This window comes from Gadus chalcogrammus, chromosome 5 (assembly GCF_026213295.1).
Source record: "Gadus chalcogrammus isolate NIFS_2021 chromosome 5, NIFS_Gcha_1.0, whole genome shotgun sequence".
Lineage (NCBI taxonomy): Eukaryota > Metazoa > Chordata > Actinopteri > Gadiformes > Gadidae > Gadus > Gadus chalcogrammus.
In genome coordinates, this window is record NC_079416.1 from 19,535,700 (window position 1) to 19,557,462 (window position 21,763).

At 47.6% G+C, this 21,763-nt stretch overlaps 1 protein-coding gene across 1 annotated transcript; it reads left to right on the plus strand.

Moving 5' to 3' along the window:
- Positions 1-581: 581 nt before the first annotated feature.
- frmd6 (FERM domain containing 6) lies at positions 582-20,104 on the plus strand. The gene is made up of 13 exons (XM_056590837.1): positions 582-871; positions 1,387-1,477; positions 4,137-4,216; positions 4,902-4,978; positions 6,534-6,720; positions 9,122-9,277; positions 11,018-11,083; positions 11,389-11,457; positions 13,989-14,163; positions 14,506-14,820; positions 15,541-15,678; positions 16,018-16,109; positions 17,122-20,104. Exons 1-13 carry the CDS (start codon positions 773-775, stop codon positions 17,413-17,415), a joined length of 1,839 nt encoding a protein of 612 aa, XP_056446812.1. The 5' UTR covers positions 582-772; the 3' UTR covers positions 17,416-20,104.
- The last annotated feature ends 1,659 nt before the right edge of the window (positions 20,105-21,763 follow it).

A 21,763-nucleotide genomic window follows, 5' to 3' on the forward strand; every position in this document is an offset into this window, starting at 1 on the left:
GGATTCCTTTCAGGCCTTGTTCTGCCAAGACGCCCTTGTGTGACACACTTTACAATTTTGTTTTCCGCTTTGAACCAACCCTGCAATAAATATTATAAATGTGTTGCTCTCTTTGCTCATGAGCACTGCATCACAACAACGCACACTTCCTCCATGCTTCCAAGATGCCCCCGTCTCCCTTAACTGGTAGAGTTACAGGTTCGAGTCCAACCCGCTGGCCAGTGCACAATACAGTGGATATCCAATGCACGTCCTGGCACTTAATGTACGCACTTATTGTATGTTGTACGTCCTGGCACTTAATTTACGCACTTACTGTGTGTTCTACGTCCTGGCACTTAAAAAAAGTACTTAGCATCTTATCCTCGCGGTCTTTGTTGTATACGGGGAACGGGTTAACATCACAATTGTTAATGCTTGGAACATGTTTCAATGACTGTAAGGCTGTTTCTCTTCTTCTGACAAATGTACTTTTTGTACGTCGCCTTGGATGAAAGAGTCTGCTGAATGCCCTGAATGTAAATCAACGCTTTAGATCGAGATCCGTCCTTCACGTTCCTCCGTTGTGTCTCCACAGCGACAGCCAACCAAGCTCCGCCCCCATGCCCCGCCTCGCCATCGCCGATTGGTCCGCTGGTTTGACCGACCTCGGCCGCAGCTGAACCAACCAGGGTCCCGCCCACGCTTCACTGACCCCGCTCGTCGCCGCCCGGTCGGGTCGGGAGGTCGGAGGTCGGGAGGTCGGGGGTAGTCGGCGGCAGCCACTCAGAAGATGAACAAGCTCCCCTTCCACAACAACCGCGCCATGCAGGACCGCCGCTGCGTCTGTGTCTTTCTGCCCAACGACGACACGCTCAACGTCATCGTCAACGTGAGTCCCCCGCGGAAGCGCTCCGCCGGGTCGCCGGTGTGCTAGGCCCCCGGTCATCGGGGAATCGAACCCGGAACCCCTGGTTTGGGAGTGGAACCCTTCGACCGTTGGTCCGAGGGTTCCCGCTCCGTCTCTGAGTGCAACAGTTAGCGATGTTACCCTACGACCGTTACCGGACACAGCATAACACCGCCGGTGTTTGTGATGTTCTATACCTGTGTAGTAAAGGAGCTAGTCATGTGATGTTATCGGCTCGGCGCAGAGACTTACACCCGATACCGAATATCTGATACTGGTATCGGTACCAGAACAACTTAAAGGAGGACTTGTCACCCTTCATACAGCAGATCAAGAGGCAACTGATTGGCTAAAGGACTTTGCATTCACTAATAAAATAAAACCAGAACAACTCTAGTCAAAGACCACGGCCGCAACACTCTCCTGTCCCTGCATGTGAAACACATGATAGAAACCCACTGGTCTGTTTGGCTGATGTGTGTCTCCCCCTGTCCCAGGTGAAGACCCTGTCCCAGGAGCTGCTGGTCCAGGTGTGCGACCTGCTCCGTCTGAAGGACTGCCACCTGTTTGGACTGAGCGTCGTCCAGAGTAAGAACCCGCCACCCTCTGCTCTCTCTCCCCGACCGCGTCGCTGTACGCAAACGAAACGCGTTAGGATGAGGACGGTCTGTCCCGGTCCAGAAGGTTTAGAACTCCGCTCCGGTGTTTCCGCCTGACTCACCGGATCGGGTCATTCGTGGCGTGTTAGAGGTTCTGGTGAGGAAGGACATCTGTGCTTCAGTGGGAGTGAAAGCGTGGCAGGAGTACGTTGCTTTGTGGACCCAGACTCGGTCTAACTCTGGCCTTGAGGTGTTAACGAAGTCCTTGCTTGGCACACAAAAACAAGTGACAAGCTCAGAAGCCTGGAAAGGTGATTTGGTTTGAACCGACTAATCGCCTGTGTGATTACCCAACACGAGCCCGGTCCCGTCTCCCACGTCTCCCTCACCGACTCCCGGCTCCTCATCATCAGAGCAGGGAGTTACAGCAGGACCAGGGAAACTAAGCGTGTTATTTTCCAGTGACCAATCACATCGTCGGGGCCCAGCGAGTCTCAACACAAACATGACGTCTGTCAAGACGCTCGTCACGTCCGTCTCCGTGGAGACCGGGGGCCCACGTCGGATACTAGCTGACACGGGGGCCGTGGCGGGGGTGGAACTAAGGTTGGGGAGGGGGGGGGGGTTAATAGCCGAGTGCGGAATGAGTCACCCCGCTCTGCGGTGGGGCGAAGGGAGGGGTGGGGTTAGCCGGGTCGGCCAGCAGCTGCCAAATACGTTTAAAATGTCATCAATTCCCTCGCCGCCACGGAATGACTTTCCAGAGTTGCGAGCAAAAAACGGGGAGGACAGTTTGAGTGAGTACGACGTGGATGTACGACCGGCGGGGTTGCTGGTTTGGATCCAACAGCTGACCCTGTCCCAGTGCTTACATCCCGCTTGTTAGTGGGAGGTCGGGAGAATACCCTCTGAAGGGGCAGGCTGACGGCAGAAATGTAGACGAGGACAAATAACAACCCGGACCTTGTTGTGAAAGACCCTGGGGGTCGGTGGGGGGGGCTCGGACAATTGTTCACAACCGCCCAAGACGTCCGCGGACAGCTGTCGTCCAGATGAGCCAATGGCAGCGGCCAGTGGCGGGAGAAGGAGCCAAAAAGTCTGATTGTGGGACATTCCTAAACTGCTTGTCTGAACAGCGTGAAATCCCCTAGGCAAACCTCTCTCTCTCTCTCTCTCTCTCTCTCTCTCTCTCTCTCTCTCTCTCGAAGTTCCCTACTCTTCTGATAATGACAGATGACGTCTGCCAGCGGATGAGTTATAGCAAATTAAAAACCACAACAACTCCTCGTCTAAATGTTTTCACTTAGAAACACGCGGGGTGAGAATGATTAATGAGGATTATTACGATCCAGAGTAGGGGGCTGAAGGCGTCCTCAGGAACCAAGGTTTATAAATCACACGCAGCAGCGCTTTCAAATTCAACACTGTGGAGAGCAGAACTACATCGGATCACATTCCCGGCCTGCCCTACCGCTAGCCAGGAATACCATGTCGGAGGGGGGGGGGGGGGGGGACGGACGACATTCCCAGAGGGAAGCCTCACCACAGAAGAGCCTGGGTTTGTACTGGTACTGGGTGGACTGGTGCAGTGGGACTGGGGGGGGGGGGTAAATCAGGGTGTTAATGCGCGGCTTCCTTGACCCGCATGCTGAGAAGAACACATGACCCCATCTCTTGGGGCTGGCCAATAATTAAATATGGTCATTTTGCGTACTCGATTGTAATTGTAAGGTCATTAAGTGACTTGGTTAAAATTATCAAATTATAGTTGAAACGGCAGAGAGTAGGGTAAACCAGGATAAAGGCGATACTATTCTTAAGATTTCCCAATTCTGTAATCGAATGACCCCAAGCTAGGCTGTTTAGAAGGGTATTTTGAGTCAACCGAACCACATCGTGACATTTATCGTTGTACCATATCTCAAGTCCAGATGTCATCAGACGTTTTCTCTGATCGCGTTACAAACTGCTCCTTCCAACATGCGCCTCGTCAACACGCTCCCATCTCCTCGCGCCACGCGATTAGCCGACCGAAATGACGACGCGCCAGGCAAGCTCTCCTTCCTTCCATCTCCCCCTCCATTTTCCGGTCCCCCTCCCTCGTCTCTCCCCATCATCTCTGATATCGTTTATTGGTGAACCGGATGGATCCAGGCTGTATGTGTGGGGCCCACAGAGATTATCACCAAGACAGGGACAAGGAGAGAGAGAGAGAGAGAGAGAGAGAGACACTAGGAGAGAGAGAGACAACCAGAGAGAGCGACACATAGAGAGAGATAGACTCACAAACACTATGAGTCACTGCAGAACATCTGCTGAACACTCAGCTCAATAGATGCTGCCAGCCGTCCCTCCTCTGAACGCTAAACGGGCCGAGCTTGAACAGCCCCCCTTCCGCGGGGATTCACTCTGCACACACACACACACACACACACACACACACACACACACACACACACACACACACACACACACACACACACACACACACACACACACACACACACACACACACACACACACACACACACACACACACACACACACACACGTCTGTGTACACAAACACACATAGATATAAATAGAGGACTGAATGTTAATCACGCTGTATCTGTATTCAACCCACGTCTAATCCGTCCCTCTTGCAGACAATGAACACATCTACATGGAGCTGGACCAGAAGTTGTCCAAGTACTGCCCCAAGGAGTGGAAGAGGGAGGCCAGCAAGGTAGGTGTCCAGAGCGCCCCTCGCCGGAGCCCTAGAGCCAACTGCGCTGTAGGTGGAGTACCCTTTATAGGAAGTCTGACTTCTACAGGTTTGAATCATGAGCATTCTGTACGTAGGAATCAAGTGTCTGAAAGTGGTGGGGAAAAGTAGGTACACATTCACGTAGGAATTGCGATCATCCATTCAGGTTATAATAATAATAATAATAATATTGAGACTTGAATAAAAACCTCTTCCTTTGATTCCTGTCAGCGTTTCGTCTACTCTCACTTCACCATTTTCCTCCATAATCCCATAATCCATACGAGGTTGATAGAATTTATTCAAATATAAAAAAAGACTTAATCTTACACACACTTTATTCATCTATCGTGCCGTTATTTGCCACACCGCCGTTTCTTAGCGCACGGTGGACCAGAGTAGATCCTGAGATTCGCACTCCCTGTGTACTGAATCGTGATTCGATTTTGAATCGAGAACAGAGTTTGATTCGAGTCATGTGGGTTACAGAGAGATTTACATCCCTAATGTATACACTGTGAACAACGCGACGTACTTCTGTACGGACCGCATTCATCAGTTATTGAATTGAGTAACGTCAGCGATACGCATCGATCTGAGGACTTCATGACCATTGATGTTCTGATGTTCTGCTGTTCTGATGTTCTGCTCATTTGTTCCACAGGGCATTGACCAGTTCGGCCCTCCCATGATAATCCACTTCAGAGCCCAGTATTACGTGGAGAACGGGAGGTTGATAAGGTGAGCAAAACCACAGCCCATTGGCTATAGCTATCAGAAGACACCAGCTGTTAAACCACAGCCTATAGCTATCAGAATATAGTAGGATTTCAACCACAGCTAACTACTAGCTTTAGGTATCAGAAGATACTAACATTTGATAACAGATAATTAGGCTATACATTAAAGAAAAATAAATGATTTAAAGCAAAGCAAAGTGCAAAGCTATCAGAAAATACCAGGGGTTAAAGCACAGCTAACTAGCTAAAGCTAACATAAACAAGTAGGATTTAAACCATCGCTAACTTGCAATTGCCAACTGACAATACCATGATGAAAGAACAACATACAATATATATTATATAGATATTCAATATATTTGTTTTGATATTTATTATATAGTTTTTCATATTATAAATGAATTATAAATGAATAATGTAAAATCAAAAAAGCAAATTATGTATTTATATATATATATATACATGTATTTTGTACTGACTATCTCTCAACGGTCTCAGATGTTCACGTGTGATAATGAGCTCAGAAACCATAAAACCCAACAGACATTTTCATGTCATGCATTCTTATGGTAATGCCTCACTTTTACAACTGCTTTATTACTCTAATAAACCAAATCACGGATATCTTTATGACTCAAATAAAAGGATGAAGGATGTTTTCGCACGATGTGCTTCTTATCAAGGTTACTTCCTCTTCCTGCTGAGCTTCTGCGACCCTGCGTAGACAGACAGAGCCTGGCAGACGGTCGTAGATAAAGAGCAAAACAAATAAAGTTACCTTGAATTGAGGACTCGGGTTACCCTCACACATCCCAAGGTTGCATTCCAGTGTGTTGTTCTCCAGGGACCTCACTTATCCTCACTTCCTAAATATTTAGAGATTCTCCTTGATTGTCACAATCTTAAGCACAGAACAGAGGAAGCCTGGAGCGGTCCAAGGATGGGCCAGTGTATCCAACAACACAGGAACACATATCTAGACCACACTCCACACTCAGTCATGCCCCCATGAAGGTTATGATCTGCTCAACAGTCGTCAAGGCCTTTTACAACACCGCCCCTTTCCTCCTGCTGGGCCACTCGGAGCTTCTTCTTTGTGGGTTCTACTTCTTTCTCTAACGATCTAACAAACGAGTACTTGCCAACAAGCATCTAATATCAATTCCCCCCACCCCTCCCCCCCACAGCCCGACCCCCTATCCTCGGTATAGCGAACAAGCATTGTGTTTACATTTCGGGCACTAAGCAGACGCGTTTATCGAGAGTGACTTACAGCGGTTCATGCACACATCCACACACCAACGCCGGTGTCAACAACGCAATGAGACAGCCTGCTCGTCGGGGAGCAGTCAGGGTGAGGGCGTCTCGCTCAGGGAACACCTCGACACTCCTCTAGTAGGAGGCCGGGGATCGAACGAGGAACCTTCCAGTTACAAGTCAAGACGCACCACTGGCCCGCGGGAAATTACAACGGGAAATAGTACAGGAACACAGCCCGTGCCTCTGCAGTGGCTCACGGTCTCCCCCGGTCTCTCCCCCCCCCCCCCCCCCCACAGTGACCGGGCGGCCAGGTACTACTACTACTGGCACCTGAGGAAGCAGGTGCTGCTCTCCCAGTGCGTTCAGCGCGAGGAGGCCTACTTCCTGCTGGCCGCCTTCGCCCTGCAGGCAGACCTGGGGAACTTCAAGCGCAACAAGCACTTTGGAAAGTACTTCGAGCCCGAGGCTTACTTTCCCCCCTGGGTGAGTCACGACCTGGAGTAGACGCGGTGTGTTGTTGAAGTGTTGATTTTGGTTTTATTCCACCCGCGCTCTTTGTTTGCGCGCATGTATTTTTAGTTTCGGTGGGTGCGTTTGTATGCGCGCATGTCTGAGTGTGCCCTTGAAAATTCGGGCTTGTAAAGGTGAGGGTGGTGGTGCTACCACCGACACACACACACACACACACACACACACACACACACACACACACACACACACACACACACACACACACACACACACACACACACACACACACACACACACACACACACACACACACACACACAGTGATACTCGTAGATTCAGTAGTTGTGCAGGTTCCCTCAATGTCCTCTGCTGTTTTCAATTCAGTGTTCAAAGTTGACTTAAAGCAAACATATCCAACCAAACAATTGTTAGTGCTTGGTTCTATGAACATGCGCCGACAGCGATAAATTGTTTATTTTTCTTCTGACAAATGTACTTTTTGTAAGTCGCCTAAATGCCCTAAAAGTAAATAAATCTACTCTCGTCTGCAGAAGGGCATAAGTGAGTTCATTGAATAAATGAGAAGGTACAAACGAAGAATAGCCTGGTGTCCTAGTGTCTGTATGTAGGTCTCCTCGCCTTTGATTCACCGTCCCAAGCAACCAAACTGCACGTGGCATAATGAGAATCAGGACACCTGGGTTATTTCAAGCGCTAGAAAGTGGCACAAGCTTGTGGCGTTGTGGTGGCATGCACAATCTGGAGGAATACTTGTATTCAGTGGTGCATTGTGGGAAACCTCCCACCCCCACCGGCCACTAAACTAGACCGCCATGGTAATTGCAACCACACCCAAACTGATTGCCCCCTTCACTTCCTGTGATTAACTTGCTTATCAGGCCTGTCAGACCAGCCCAGCACAGGAAGTAGATGTTTGGGCATGAGCTGTGACCTGTACACCAGTTTATACTACTTGTCCATGTACACACACAAGCAAATGTCCACACAAACACCCACCCACCCAAACACACACATGCCAACGTTCACACACACACACACACACACACACACACACACACACACACACACACACACACACACACACACACACACACACACACACACACACACACACACACACACACACACACACACACACACACACACACCACCTTCCTTCCAATCTATGACACCCGAATCGTGCGGGGAAAGACCCAGCAGAAAGTACAGGACACTAATAATACAATCCGGTAATAATGAAGGACTCCCATATCTTATCCCTGCTTTACCCCCTCATCTCCAGGGGGGGTGAGGTGCTCCCCTTACCTTTCGGACCAGAGACACACGAGCCCAGCTCAGAGGGAAGCCCCCCGCCCCCACCGGCAGACCGCCTTTTTAGTGCAGTTCTTTGCTTCTTTGGGGTTAATAATTGCATTTGGTGGTACTGCTAGAATAGGGTTACATTCCTGTATTTTTAAATACCCCTTAGGATGCACACACAAAACCAATTTCAGCATCTTCAATAATGGTATTATTATCTATTTTTTTGGTTACTTGTTGACGGGCGTTCTCGCTGGGCGTGTATACTCCCCCTGGGCTGGACGTAGATTTCTAGATTTCTCTAGTTTAGCAGATGTAAAACATGTGTACATGCGGCATATGACAGTCTAAAGCAAATCGAAAAGTCGAAAAAGCATAATATCAACCAAGAGGGGCGAGACGGGGAGGCGAGTGAAGCTACCCAGTACACAAAAGACCACACACACACACACACACACACACACACACACACACACACACACACACACACACACACACACACACACACACACACACACACACACACACACACACACACACACACACACACACACACACACACACACACACACACACACACACACACACACTTCGGTCGAATTGATTCCAGACTGGTTCTTTCCGCGTCAGGGCTGACATTTATGCAACATTCATAGGTCATAAAAACACTACTCCTCCGCTGCGTCCACAAGGGTCGCTCCCTTCTTCTTCGGAAACACACCCTCATTCTGTCGGAGAAGGAAATGCCTGACTCACCAAGACATGCCTCTTCTGTGCTCCCAAAACCTCCCCCTTTTTCCCGCACCGAGTTCAGGTTTTTTCCCTGACCCTTTGGGGTGTTTAGTGCAAACGTGTTGTTTAGTTTAAGTTGGGGGTGTTATCACAGCCAAAGAATAACCCGCTGAGACTGTGATGGACCTAAACGACTTTTTATTAGACAGGGACCATGCACGTTAAAAACATTGCTGATAATGTACCAGAATCGTCCAGAGCAGTGCACGCTTTCATCCACAGTCCCTGAAACGCCCGAATAAACACCGTTTGAAACGGCTGAGGTTGACGTTTCCCGCCGCTGTGTTTGACTTCCTGTCAGGTGATCACCAAGCGGGGGCGGGACTACATCCTGCGCCACATCCCCAACATGCACAAGGACCAGTTCGCCCTGACGGCCTCGGAGGCCCACCTCAAGTACATCAAGGAGAGCGCCCAGCTCGACGACGTCACCGTCCACTACTACCGCCTCTACAAGGTGAGGCTCATCAGTCCCCTAACCCCACCACTAACCCCACTACTAACCCTACCGACTCAACACCTTAGTTCTCCAGCACTAACCCCTTCTGGGCCACAACTTCTATTCTCGCCACGGATGTCCGGTCTGGGATTGATAGAGTCGACCTTCTCTTGTTAAAGGTCTAAAGGTCTAAGGTCTATGTTAGGGATGCACCGAATATTCGGCCGAAAATGGCCCAAAACATAATGTTCGGTTTCGGCCGAAGGAGTAAAAAGGCCGAACATAATACGCCAAACATTTTTTTTTATTTATTAAAAAAAAAAAAGTTTTACTCATTTATTTAAAAAGGTACATTGTTCTTAAATTCTTGCTATAATGTCTGCTGGAATGTTAGAAAACGTTCAGTATTAAATAAATATTTTATATCAAATTTGTAATTGATTTTCTTTATAGAAAAGCAAGACAAAAAAGTTTATAAAGGACATTTAATTGGTTTGATTTATGCAATGGTGAAAAATTAAAGCAAAATGAATGAAAAACATTAAAAGACACATTCGGTATTCAGTTTCGGCCTTCGGCCAACTGTTTCAGTATATTCGGATTCGGTTTCGGCCAAGAATTTTCATTTCGGTGCATCCCTAGTCTATGTACAGGTCTATGTACAGAGAAACTGTGTCGAGCACTGCCACCACTCCATTCCGGGTCCCGATGAACTACTTGACAACATATTAGTTCAAACGTGTCTGTACCACATGCTCTTCAATGCTGAGGGCTATCCATGGAATACTGTATGTTTCCTGACTTTGATTAAAAACATGAGATAGCATCACCTCCCGCTGATGCTATCTCATGTTTGGACTCATTTCTTAGCCGCCGCAGGGTGGGCAGATTGCTGACGTGATTTCTTTGATATGTTAATGTTGCGTTAAAGCCACAATCAGTTCTTCCCCCACGGGGCAGAAAGCACACAAACACGCTATTTGTTAGCAAACTTGTTGGACACCAATCTCCTGCCCGTCCCTGTAGGTTCTGTTGATGCTGCTGTGTGCTTTATCATATCATATAAACATAAAATATACGATTAATGTAATAATTATTTTATGCGTTTCATTAATTGATGGCACGTGTTTGAGGTGAGCTTCGTCTGAGGAGATATATCAGTTTGAAGATCAGCATGAAACTCCATCACTCCTGAAAGTTAGCTAGCGAACCGTAAAAAGGTAGCTAGCGTACCTTAAAAAGGTAGCTTGCGCACCTTGCCATTAGTGATCGACCAATATTTCGGCCGTCTGATATATCTGGCCGATATTTGCGTTTTTTCCGTGAAACGGCACTCGCCGATGCTTGGCTGCTGCGTTCGCCGATAGTTTATACAGACAGACAGTTCAATAAATGTTCCTTTTTTAAATTGAGACTTCGATATTTGTTATCATCATTGTATCATTTTTATGATTTAAATTGAGCGAGCAAAGCAGTATCGGCTAAAAAAAAAATCTCAAGAAAATTGGCAGCCCGTATCGGTCATCGGCTAAGGCTGATGAAATAACATCGGTATCAGCATCAGCCTTAAAGAAATCCATATCGGTTGATCCCTACTTGCCATACGCTACAGTGGAAACGCGGGCCGTTATTCCCACTTTGATTTGGAGGAACAAAGCCTTTTCATCTGACCGGAGGACTCACACGGGAGGGGTTTCAGAAGGTTGATCGGCCAAACGTGTCAGTGTTCGTTCCTCACTGCGTCCATTCTCTCCACAGGACAAGAAAGAGCTGGAGGCGTCGCTCACGCTAGGACTGACGCTCCGCGGGATCCAGATCTTCCAGGTAGCCGCTGCTGATGGAGCTCCATGCCCATGACACTGTGTTTAAGGCCAGCGTGCGGCGAAAGCTGAATTTAAATACTATTTACCTTGTAGGTCGGTCAAAGGCATATTTAGGGGGATCACACCCAGTGCCTTTCATCTTGGGGCTTAACACAGTTGGCCACACAGTAATTATCCTGCCTTAGTCTTAGTCAGCAGTTATTTGCTGTCAGTTCGTTTTTGATAGCATTGAGTATTTATATTGTACTATATATGTTAATCCTGAACTCTAAAATTGCTTTGTGTTTATCCGATGGCTTGTTTCAGAATGTGGGGTCTGTGAGGCAGCTGCTGTACGACTTCCCCTGGACCAACGTGGGCAAGCTGGTCTTCGTGGTGAGTCCACCACTACATAGATCACATGACCCAGAGTCAGGTCACATGACGCCAAACATCTGACGAGCCTTAAAACTTGAATATCACTAAAACCTGGCGCAGACCCAAAACAGGTTCAGGACTGCGTCGAAGCGTCTGCGTGGTCATTGCATTGCGTAGACGTGGAACCATAACTGAGCCTCTAAGCCTTGCAACTTGAATCAGCCGGGACCTCCCCATACGATATTTCAAGTTTTGTGAGCAGGGTTACGAAAGGTGTTGCCATTCTGTAACTTTCGATTTTTGCGGCTTTGTGGTTTAACCTTGTTTAAGCTTGGTTAAGGTGGTTTGACTTGCTTAAGTTTGTTGCTTAAGTTTGTTGTTTCGGCTTCCACAGGTCAGTCAGTGTCCGCAGTCTTTTTATTTTTTAATGCCGTAGCCGAACCCGACTGAACGTAGCTGAACCTGATTTAGGCGAACACACCCTCCCCCAAAGTCATGTCACATGACCACACCTACCTGCTGATTGGTGCGTGGGGAGCCCAGGTCCGGCCCCAGTGGTGGGAGGGGTCTTGGTCTCATTAGGGGGCTGCCTGGTGCTGGTCTCTGGATGGCTGCAGGGCGGTGGAAACACTGAGTCAGGACTCCTCTGCTGGACCCTGCGGCGGTCCTCTGGAAACGATCACAGAACTATTGAATAGTTTCCCTCCCTGGACACACACACACACACACACACACACACACACACACACACACACACACACACACACACACACACACACACACACACACACACACACACACACACACACACACACACACACACACACACACACACACACACACACACACACACACATTCGATATGCGCATGTTCACATTCTGCAGCGTCACCAACATCATTTCAACACAGAGAGAGAGCGAGAGAGATGGAGAGACCCAGGGCGCTACTGCATCAGCCCCTCACTACGCACCCCGTGCCCTGAGAGGAGAACTGGTTGAACCCTCCCTTCCCAGCTCCTCTCCCTTCCCCAAGTTCCTCCTTCTATCCAGGCCCTTCTCCTCTCTCCCTCCCTCCTCTCCTCCTCATCTCTCCCTCCCCCCCCCACCCCATCGCTCCCTCCTCTCCTCCTCATCTCTCCCTCCTCCTCTCCTCCCCTTCCTCATCTCTCCCCTCTCTCTCCCTCATCACTCCCTCCTCTCTCCCTCCCTCCTCCCTCCTGCGTCAGCCGCTCTCTGAGCCGAGTGCAGCAGTCAGTTAATTGGATTCTATCGGAGCTGCGTTATATTGCAGACTGGGACGGGGGGCTGGCGGGAGAATCTGTTGTTCATCAAGCACCCTCCCCCCACCCCCCTCCAGCCCCGGGCTATTAATCTGTCCCTGTGTAGGAGGGCGTGGGGGAAATGGTTGGACTCCAAAATTGTCTTTCTGAAGACCTTCATGTGTTATATTTGTTTGCATTTAGGTTTTGCACGAGAACATTGAAGAAACCCCCTCACAATATATCTTACGTATAGGTTCAAAACAATACATATTTTGTCTGGGATTAGATTGCTACAAATTCTCCCCAGGAGGTGAAACTGGGGGGACTCAACTTGTTTTATTTTCTTAAAAATCCGTCTCAAAGACCGCGATTGGAGGGGAACCAAAGGCCGGTCCCATGGTGAAGTGGTTATCTCGTGTACGTCTGATTGGAGTGAGATTGAAAAGCTCCTTTCTGCGGTGGAGTGCCGGGTGGTGGAGTGCATCGGGGCTCTTTTGAAAACGTCCCAAACGCCATCAGAGATGTTTACACGTCGCTGCTGGATCCGCTCCGGGTGAAATGAGGAACATCTGCTGCGGTGTCGACGCCGCGTCCAACGGCGGGTTTCGGCGAGGAATAAGCCCGCTTTATCTCGCAGTTTGGTTTTCCACAGCGGCCGCCAGCATCAAATCAGCCGCAATCTTCCCTGATTAGTGTTTCTCTCAGAAGAGCAGATTGCGTTACTGGCGTTGTCTTCGTTGTCTTTGGCGCAACGAGCCGCCAAAAGACATGATCGCTTTTCTTCAAGAACAGACCACGTCCCTTCCCGGACACATGCTGGCTTTGAGCAAGACGATCAATGAACTGTGCTTGTTTATCAGCCGTCGTCGTCCCTCACCACAGAGCGTTGGGGAGGCTGTTGAACTCGCTGCTTTTTTCAGTTGCATTTTGTTGAATATACAAGCGAAGCTTCGAATCATATCCCTCGCCTTTCGTTTTACCTGCCAGCGACGCAGCAACAGCGTGTCAGCTGTTCCTCCAAGTTGCTTTCTAAAAAGTACAGATCAAGGGGATTAGGATCTAATATTTATCGTGTACTTTTGGATGGTTGCTTTAGTTTTTAACACATTTTTTTACATTACTTGCAATCTGGCAACCCAGCCACCACCTGTTGCCATGCTACCATCAAGTGACAAACACCTTATTGATTATGCATAAAATATGGGCTCTTTAAACAAATTCCGATTTCGTGTTCACAACATTCAGTACGGTGCTACATCCCTGACGACGTGCTAATGTTGGTTTCAGGGGAAGAAGTTCGAGATCCTTCCGGACGGTCTGCCCAGCGCACGGAAGCTAATGTACTACACGGGCTGTCCCGTGCGCTCCCGCCACCTCCTGCAGCTGCTGAGCAACAGCCACCGCCTGTACATGAACCTGCAGCCCGTCCTCAAGCAGGTCCGCCACCTGGAGGAGAACGAAGGTACTGCAGCTGTTGCCTTTATTCTTGTGTGTTCCTTTGCACTTTGTACGATATTGCTAAATCATAGATATTTCTGTCGTGTTTTTGACTGAGGGGCGCCTTTATATTTGAGTCAATGTCTCATTGCCCAATTCTCAATGCCGATTGAGAATTGGGCAAAAAATGCTCAATGCTGGGTCGCATTCACACCTGTATTGCAATTGACCCAATCCCGATCGGGTTCGGAACCGAGTGTCGACAATAAGGTTAAAGTCCTCCAAGAACGCCATCTCAATGCCGAGTGTGAACCCGGTCCCCGCCCCCAATGAGTGTCCCGCCTCCGCCCCCCCCCCCCCCCCCCAGAGAAGAAGCAGTACCGGGAGTCCTACATCAGCTCCAGCGACGCCCTGGAGCTCGACATGGACCCCCTGGACAAGAGGTGCCGGGCCAGCGGCAGCAGCGCCGGCAGCATGTCCCACCACCACAAGCGTCTGTCCCGCCACTCCACCGCCTCCCACGGCAGCTCGCACACCTCGGGCGTGGAGACGGACAGTTTCCGGACCCCCGGCCAGCCGCCGCACCGGGCGCTGCGCGGCTGCAGCTCCTCCACCACCAGCCAGGGCAGCTCGCACACCTCGGGGGTGGAGAGCAGCGGGAAGGACCGCATCCTGGACGAGGGTAAGGCCGGCGGCGACGCCGTGTGGGTTGTGTGCAGGGTTGAGCGATTGAGGGAAAATCATTGAGTTGCGATTATTTCGACCTATATTGCGATTGCGATTTTTTTTTATGGCAGCCTTTTGCGATTTGCATATCGCGTTCTAGTACATCGTCGATTGACTAATCGTTCAGCCCAAAATGTGTGTTAGGGTTAGGGTTAAGATGGCCGTGGATTTGAGTTTTCCGAAACTAATACCACTATCGGAAATTCCTCCAATACTGCCTAAAATGCAGTATCGGGTATTGGAGAGTACGCAAGTCTATGTGCCAATCCAATCCCTTCACAGGACTAGCACATTCACTACACAGGCAGAGAACATCACAAACACGTGCAGTGCTTTGCTGCGTTTGTCAACGGTCAAAGGTGGAAGGACAGAATCGGAAACGTGTCATCTCCGACCTACGTGCATTCGAGCGACCAAGTCGGAAAAACATGGATTCATGGACGCTTAACAACAAGAACGCAAAATGTTTTATTTTAATAATAGATTATAAATTATATTTTTTCTGTTTTTTTTTTAGTTTTGACGGGTTTTGCTGGAATCGAATATGTTGGATATCAAGTTACATTTGTTAGCCTAACGTAGAGATTGAAGATGTCGGATTTCAAATTCCGTTTGTTGACCTAACGTAGAGAGGGAATGTGTCTGATATCGAGTTCCGTTTGTTGACCTAACGTAGAGATCGAGATGTTGGTGGACGACCCGAAGGACTATGAGGAGCTCCACGAGATGGCTCTGGAGCTGACCCAGGACCTGTGTATCCACATCACCGAGGACATGCTCACCTTGTCGCCAGACCAGGGCAGCGGATACTCAGGTATGCCCGCTACCTTCAGCTAATCTCGCAAATATCGATAAATAAAAATAAAAATGAAGCGTATGCATCGTATATATATGATCGTATATATATTGTTTCTCTTTCTTCTGACAAATGTACTTCTGCAAGTCATTTGGATAAAAGGCTCTGCTAAATGCCCTGAATGTAAACGTAAATGTGTGCGTTCCTGTCAATTTCTGTGAATCTTTTACACCGCATATAAAATTGCCTGACCAGTCGCATGGCAACAACGGCTTCTTAACGCCGCCAGCGCAGGCTAACGCCGACGGCTAGGAGAAAACTTTCAAAAATATCGTGCGTTTGTTTTGGTTCCATCAGGTCTCATCGTGAAGGACGTGAGCTCGTCGACGTCCAGCTCCTCCGAGACGGTGGTGAAGATGAGGGGGCAGAGCATAGAGTCCCTACCCCAGGTGAGACGTCGCCCGCCGCCGAGATCGGAGAAACGTTCTCCGTGCGGTCACTTTGAAGTAGGGCTGAAAGATTTGGGGGAAATAATCGAATTGCGATTATTTGGACCAATATTGCGATTGAGATTTGGTACGCGATTCTTCTTTTTAACGTTGTTCATTATGTTCTGTATTATTCACTAAACACAAGCAATTAATTATTCTATGGTATGACCAACACCCAACACAGCATTGGAAGCAGTCAACATATAAATGCTCTTTCCTATAGGCCAGGCCTAAGTGTTGAGATGAATTGATGTAGGAATTGATATTATAACATCTTTATTTATCTATTGAATTGGAAGAGACAAATAAATACAATTCTAACTGATCTGCACTCATTTAGAGTTTCAAATCCCCCTCCGCAAAAAGTTTTTTAATAGCCGCCTTTTTGCGCAAATCGCGTTCTATTACATCGCAATGTCGGTTTGAATGAGATTTATCGTTCAGCCTTACCGTGAGGAACCTCCTGTGTTGCACCGAGATGGCGACATAAGGCATTGATTGGTTACATCTACCAGAGCATGAACGCATAATGGGGTTCTTGTCAAGACCTTAGTTTTGACAGTTTTAATTAATAGCCCTTGTCAAAGTTGCTTGTGGCCTTGCCAGTACTAGGAAATGGAGTGCAAGACATTGGTGTCGACTTTTCAAATACTGTGACAAAACAAAATTAAAACCATAACTTTTTGTTAGACAGGTGATTTTGGTTGGCTGTGACTATACTGCCCTCTTCAGCTTAGCAGCGGAAATAACAGAGAATTCACCCGACCACGTTCATTTCCAATAAGAACCACAATCATTAAGGGGCCCAATTCTATTGTATATCACAGAGCAAGTAGATGATTGAAAGTCCTACTCCTTAATCCTAAAGAATTGATACCTGCAGCATGCACGCATCCCATGCCATGGATTAAATCTCCAGAATATCTTAAACTTCTCACTCATGTTTCATTCACTCTCCCCGCCCTGCTAGACGTTGGTCTGCCGTAAGACCCAGTCGTCCACCGACCGCCACAGCCAATCCCTGGACGACGTGCGCCTCTACCAGAAGGGCTGCATGCAGTGGGCGGAGCTCTGCCAGGACACCGCCCACAGCTACACCTTCGGCTGCGCCCAGGAGCTCAGCGACAGCTGCGCCTACCCGGGGCTGACGGAGCCCAGCGTGGGCGTCCGCGGTGGCGAGCAGCACGCCTTCCCCATCAAGAGGACCAACAAGTACTTCTCTCTGGACCTCACCAGCGACGAGGTGCCGGAGTTCGTGGTGTGAGGGCTGGGGGGCCGAGGGAGGGGGGGGGGGGGGGGTGTAACACACCAGCCGGGGAGATCCGGTCTGAACGCCAGTCAGGAGCCAGTCACGATCTGTTACTACAGCAGAAGTCAGAGGAGGGTGGGTGAACTGGATTGAACTGGATTAAACGCGGGCTAAAGCGGTCTGAACCTGGTTGGTTTTTGGGGGATACTGCGTCGGTAGAGTGACCCCCCCCCCCCCCCCCCGCCCCCCCCTCACCACGTGAATCTAAAATGACTCGACAGAGTGTGCAGAGGCATCAGGTGGAAACCGGAACTTCGTTGATGAAGTAAAAAAATAACTCTTTGCTGAAGAGGGGTATCTTAAAGTCAACTTCTGCTTCTCCACTGTGACACTCGCGTCGTTTGGACTGGAGAGCGTGAGGGAAAAGCGTTGTTACAAAATACGTCTCTTCCGTCAGTCGGCCAACACTAGAGCGCATTCAAAGAGCTTCGTGGGACGGAAGCGGTTGGATGATCACCATGACGACAGTGCCTGTTTTAACAAAAAAAACAAAAAAAAAAAAGGACCCATTGTAGGTCACAAACCGGCTGACACGTTGCATGAACACCGGAGACGTGGGACGTCCAAGCGCACACATCGTGGCTTCGTGTTGAACTCATCCATACCACGCGTGGGGCAGGAGCCCAGAGCTGACAGCCAAAGAAAAGACCACGCTCAAACCGGGGAACAAACGCATCATGTGCCCGCGTGAGGATCCATTACCATGTAAAGAAACATCACTTTAACCTTTGACCCCAAGAGTAGCGACCAGTGGCGTCTGGGAAGTGGAGTCATTTGAGTGATTAGAGTGAACATACAGCATGTTCCACATGTCATTATTACCATGGCGGGAAGTGCAGAGTGCCAACACACAACATACATGTTCCTGTGAACACGTACCAGAGGTGCCTTTTGTCATACTATGCAAGTTCCTGGACATCTCGCAAAAACGCTCACCGTGACAATCACGCCCACGCCCTCTTCACTGACTGCGATTCTTTAAAAACGCTTTTAGTGTGAAGCACTCCCCAGTAGTTGGAAATATACTAGGTCGCAATTCAGACACTGTGACCCCTCAATACATCAGTCTTATTTGGTCGGATAAATAATCAGCTTTTTCTTTCATAAATGGGATCATTAATGTTTCTTCATGGCCATTTTTATGTTTTCTTAATGTAAAGTTTTCAGTGAGGTGATGGTTTCTCTGGGAAACCTTATTCGGTTAACGAATCATTCATGTCCCAATACAAGACTTGGCTCCGTGTGGATTTTTTGTTCTAACCCTTTACACTAAGATATGTTGCATTGTTGTTTATATAGAGTGCGTTGTTTTGTTTTGTTATTATTATTTCAAACTGGAATTGTTCAAACTTTTTTATAAAAGATTTTATCCTGCATATTTTTTTTGACCTTTCCCAAAATCCTCATCTTTATCATCATGGACATCTTTGTATTTTTTGTATTGAGTGTTGACTCGCGTCTCTGTTGAACGGTGATTCTGGTGTATGCGGTCAGTCTTTCAGTATTAAGAGCGACGCATGTACAGTGTTTTGATCGTTGGTCAGGTCTTCCTTAATACTGTTGCCCCCTGGTGGCGAACAACATAACCTGTTACATTCATGGTTATTGGTAAAGCAGTCACAATGTATGTTTTAACTTGAGTTGAATGCGTTTATCCTTGGGATGCCACAGACTGTAGCGGAGAACAAAGGGATGTTATAATAGCTGATGCTATCTAACAGGTTATGTCTTTCCTCGTCTTTTAACTAATTTGGTTAAAATACTTATGTGTGCCAAGATTATGTCCATTCCATATCCCTTGTTTATCAATAGCATTGTTTCTATGATAATATTACGGCAGTTTTAATTTGTGGTGACTGAACATTCAACACTTAACATGAGCTCACTAAAAAAGAGGTTTCAGGTGGATTCAGCTGCGACAGAACCATACAGCCATTGCTTTATGTTTGCTTTGAAATATGTTTGTGATAACAAGCAGATTAGGGCCCCTGGTATGAATTGAATAGTCTGAAACTGTTATATAGGGGAAAACACATGGCTAATTGGAAAATGGGCTGCATTAGCTTTGCTAAAGCTATATGAAAACGTCAATATCTTAAAATACCCACCAACATGTTTTTTATCCAAAGCATTATTCAATGAATTCTCTTCAATATCAGACTCATTTATTTGTTGAGATGCTAAAGGCACCATGAATAAGAGGTCAAGGTAAAATAATATAAATGGTTAGGCGTAGGCCTATATAGCAGCGTTTTGTGATGTAAAAAAGTCGAACAAAAACAAATTATTGTAAGTTTATGCGATTTTTGAGTCGAACCGCTTCTGCTAAGCGTACTTATTGATGGAGATGAGTCTTATGTTGATGGGTATCACGTTGACTGGCCTTTTAGTGTCAAGGTACAGAGCCATAGAACCACAGCACCACGACGCTCATGCTTTCCGACGTGTGTTGTGGGCGTGTCGTGGGCGGGGTTACGTCTGCACTTGTCCTTTCTGTGAAAGGAATTCCTCGCTGGAAAAATAAATGAATGACATATATTTTTCTTCTTTTTGGTCACCCTCATGTGTTCTGATGAAGTCTTTGGTCTGTGCCTTTTGTGGTACTAATACCCTCAATACTCCATAAAATAAAGGTACATTTATTTGCCAAAAATCTCTGGTCTAATTATGTTTATTCCACGTTTGTTTTTATCCACAGGTAGTTTGAAAGGTACCACACACACACACACACACACACACACACACACACACACACACACACACACACACACACACACACACACACACACACACACACACACACACACACACACACACACACACACACACACGACAACGAACTGAATCGATATAAGAGCGTTCCAACAGCTGTCAGCTAATTTGGTCTGAAAAGTATTTAAAAATCGTTCAGACCAACGAACTTACCTTTCTTGGCCTTTATGCTTCAAGTGTAGACATTTCACAGTCCCTCCTCCGACAGTTAAACCCTTCCCAGTGTGACTGGTAACGACTCCTTCTTTTTGCACGTATGAATGTATCTGCCGAAGCTCAGCTCGCTCTGGTGTTTGGCTTGAAGACGGCGCGTGGAACGGACCGGGTCAGAAGTCATATTCTGATTGGCCGTAGATCAGGTCAGAGTAGACCAATGAAATTACAGGATAGATTATATCAGCCGGAATTGAAAATTGAATGTGGGACCTATATTGTGTGAATCATATGAATGGCATAAAACACAATAGTTAAGCTCACCGTTGGATTAAATTTACGAAAGAAACAGAGAACACGTTTAGTCTAGTTAGTATAATCACAACAAGTCATTTTCGTTCAATTACATCAGCGGTTACAATGCCTTCTAGTTCGATTAACTGAATGTGTGTAGCTCCTGATTCCCGCCGGTAGGGGGCAGTAGTGTAGTGTCGTAATTATAAAACCAAAAAGATATGTACAAATCAATACTCAATGATAATACCTAATCGGGCGTCTGCTAAACTGTACCGGATAATAAACATTTATGTGTCATGGATTACGTTTCAGCTAAGGAACAGGGCTTTCTCTCTTCGAGGCATTGGCCATGAATTAATTTACATGTATCGCGCAATAAATATGCATTATCGCATCTGTATGTGTGTGTATTTGAAAATGAGGAACACTTGATGTAAATGAGCCAACCGTGTGCGACTTCATTTGTATATGGAAACACAACGTTGCTTCTTTACACGATGTATGGATTTTGTGGATTCTGGCTTTTGTGGATAGATTCTTTCGCTGAAAACCAAGGGTTTCTGTTGTTGTTGTTGTTGTTGTTGCGTAAACCACGCCCCCATTGTCTAACATAAGTACAGTGTGTCTATTCCATCTCTCTCTCTCTCTCTCTCTGTCTCTCTCTCTCTCGCGCTCTCTCTCTCTCGTTTTTTTTCTCTCATTCTTGTTCTCTCGTTCTGTCTCTCTCACTTACATACATGCACACACACACACACACACACACACACACACACACACACACACACACACACACACACACACACACACACACACACACACACCCTCTGTCCTTCCCTCTCTCTTTCACAGACACACACAGTCTCTCTCTCTCTCTCTCTCTCTCTCTCTCTCTCTCTCTCTCTCTCTCTCTCTCTCTCTCTCTCTCTCTCTCTCTCTCTCTCTCTCTCTCTTTCTCTCTATTCTTCCTCTTCTCGTTCTGCTTTTCCCTCCGAGCTACACAGCTGTACAGGAAATCAGTCATCCGGCACCATCCACTACTGTTACCATGGCAACCCCAGAGTGAAAAGGGTGAGGGAGGGGG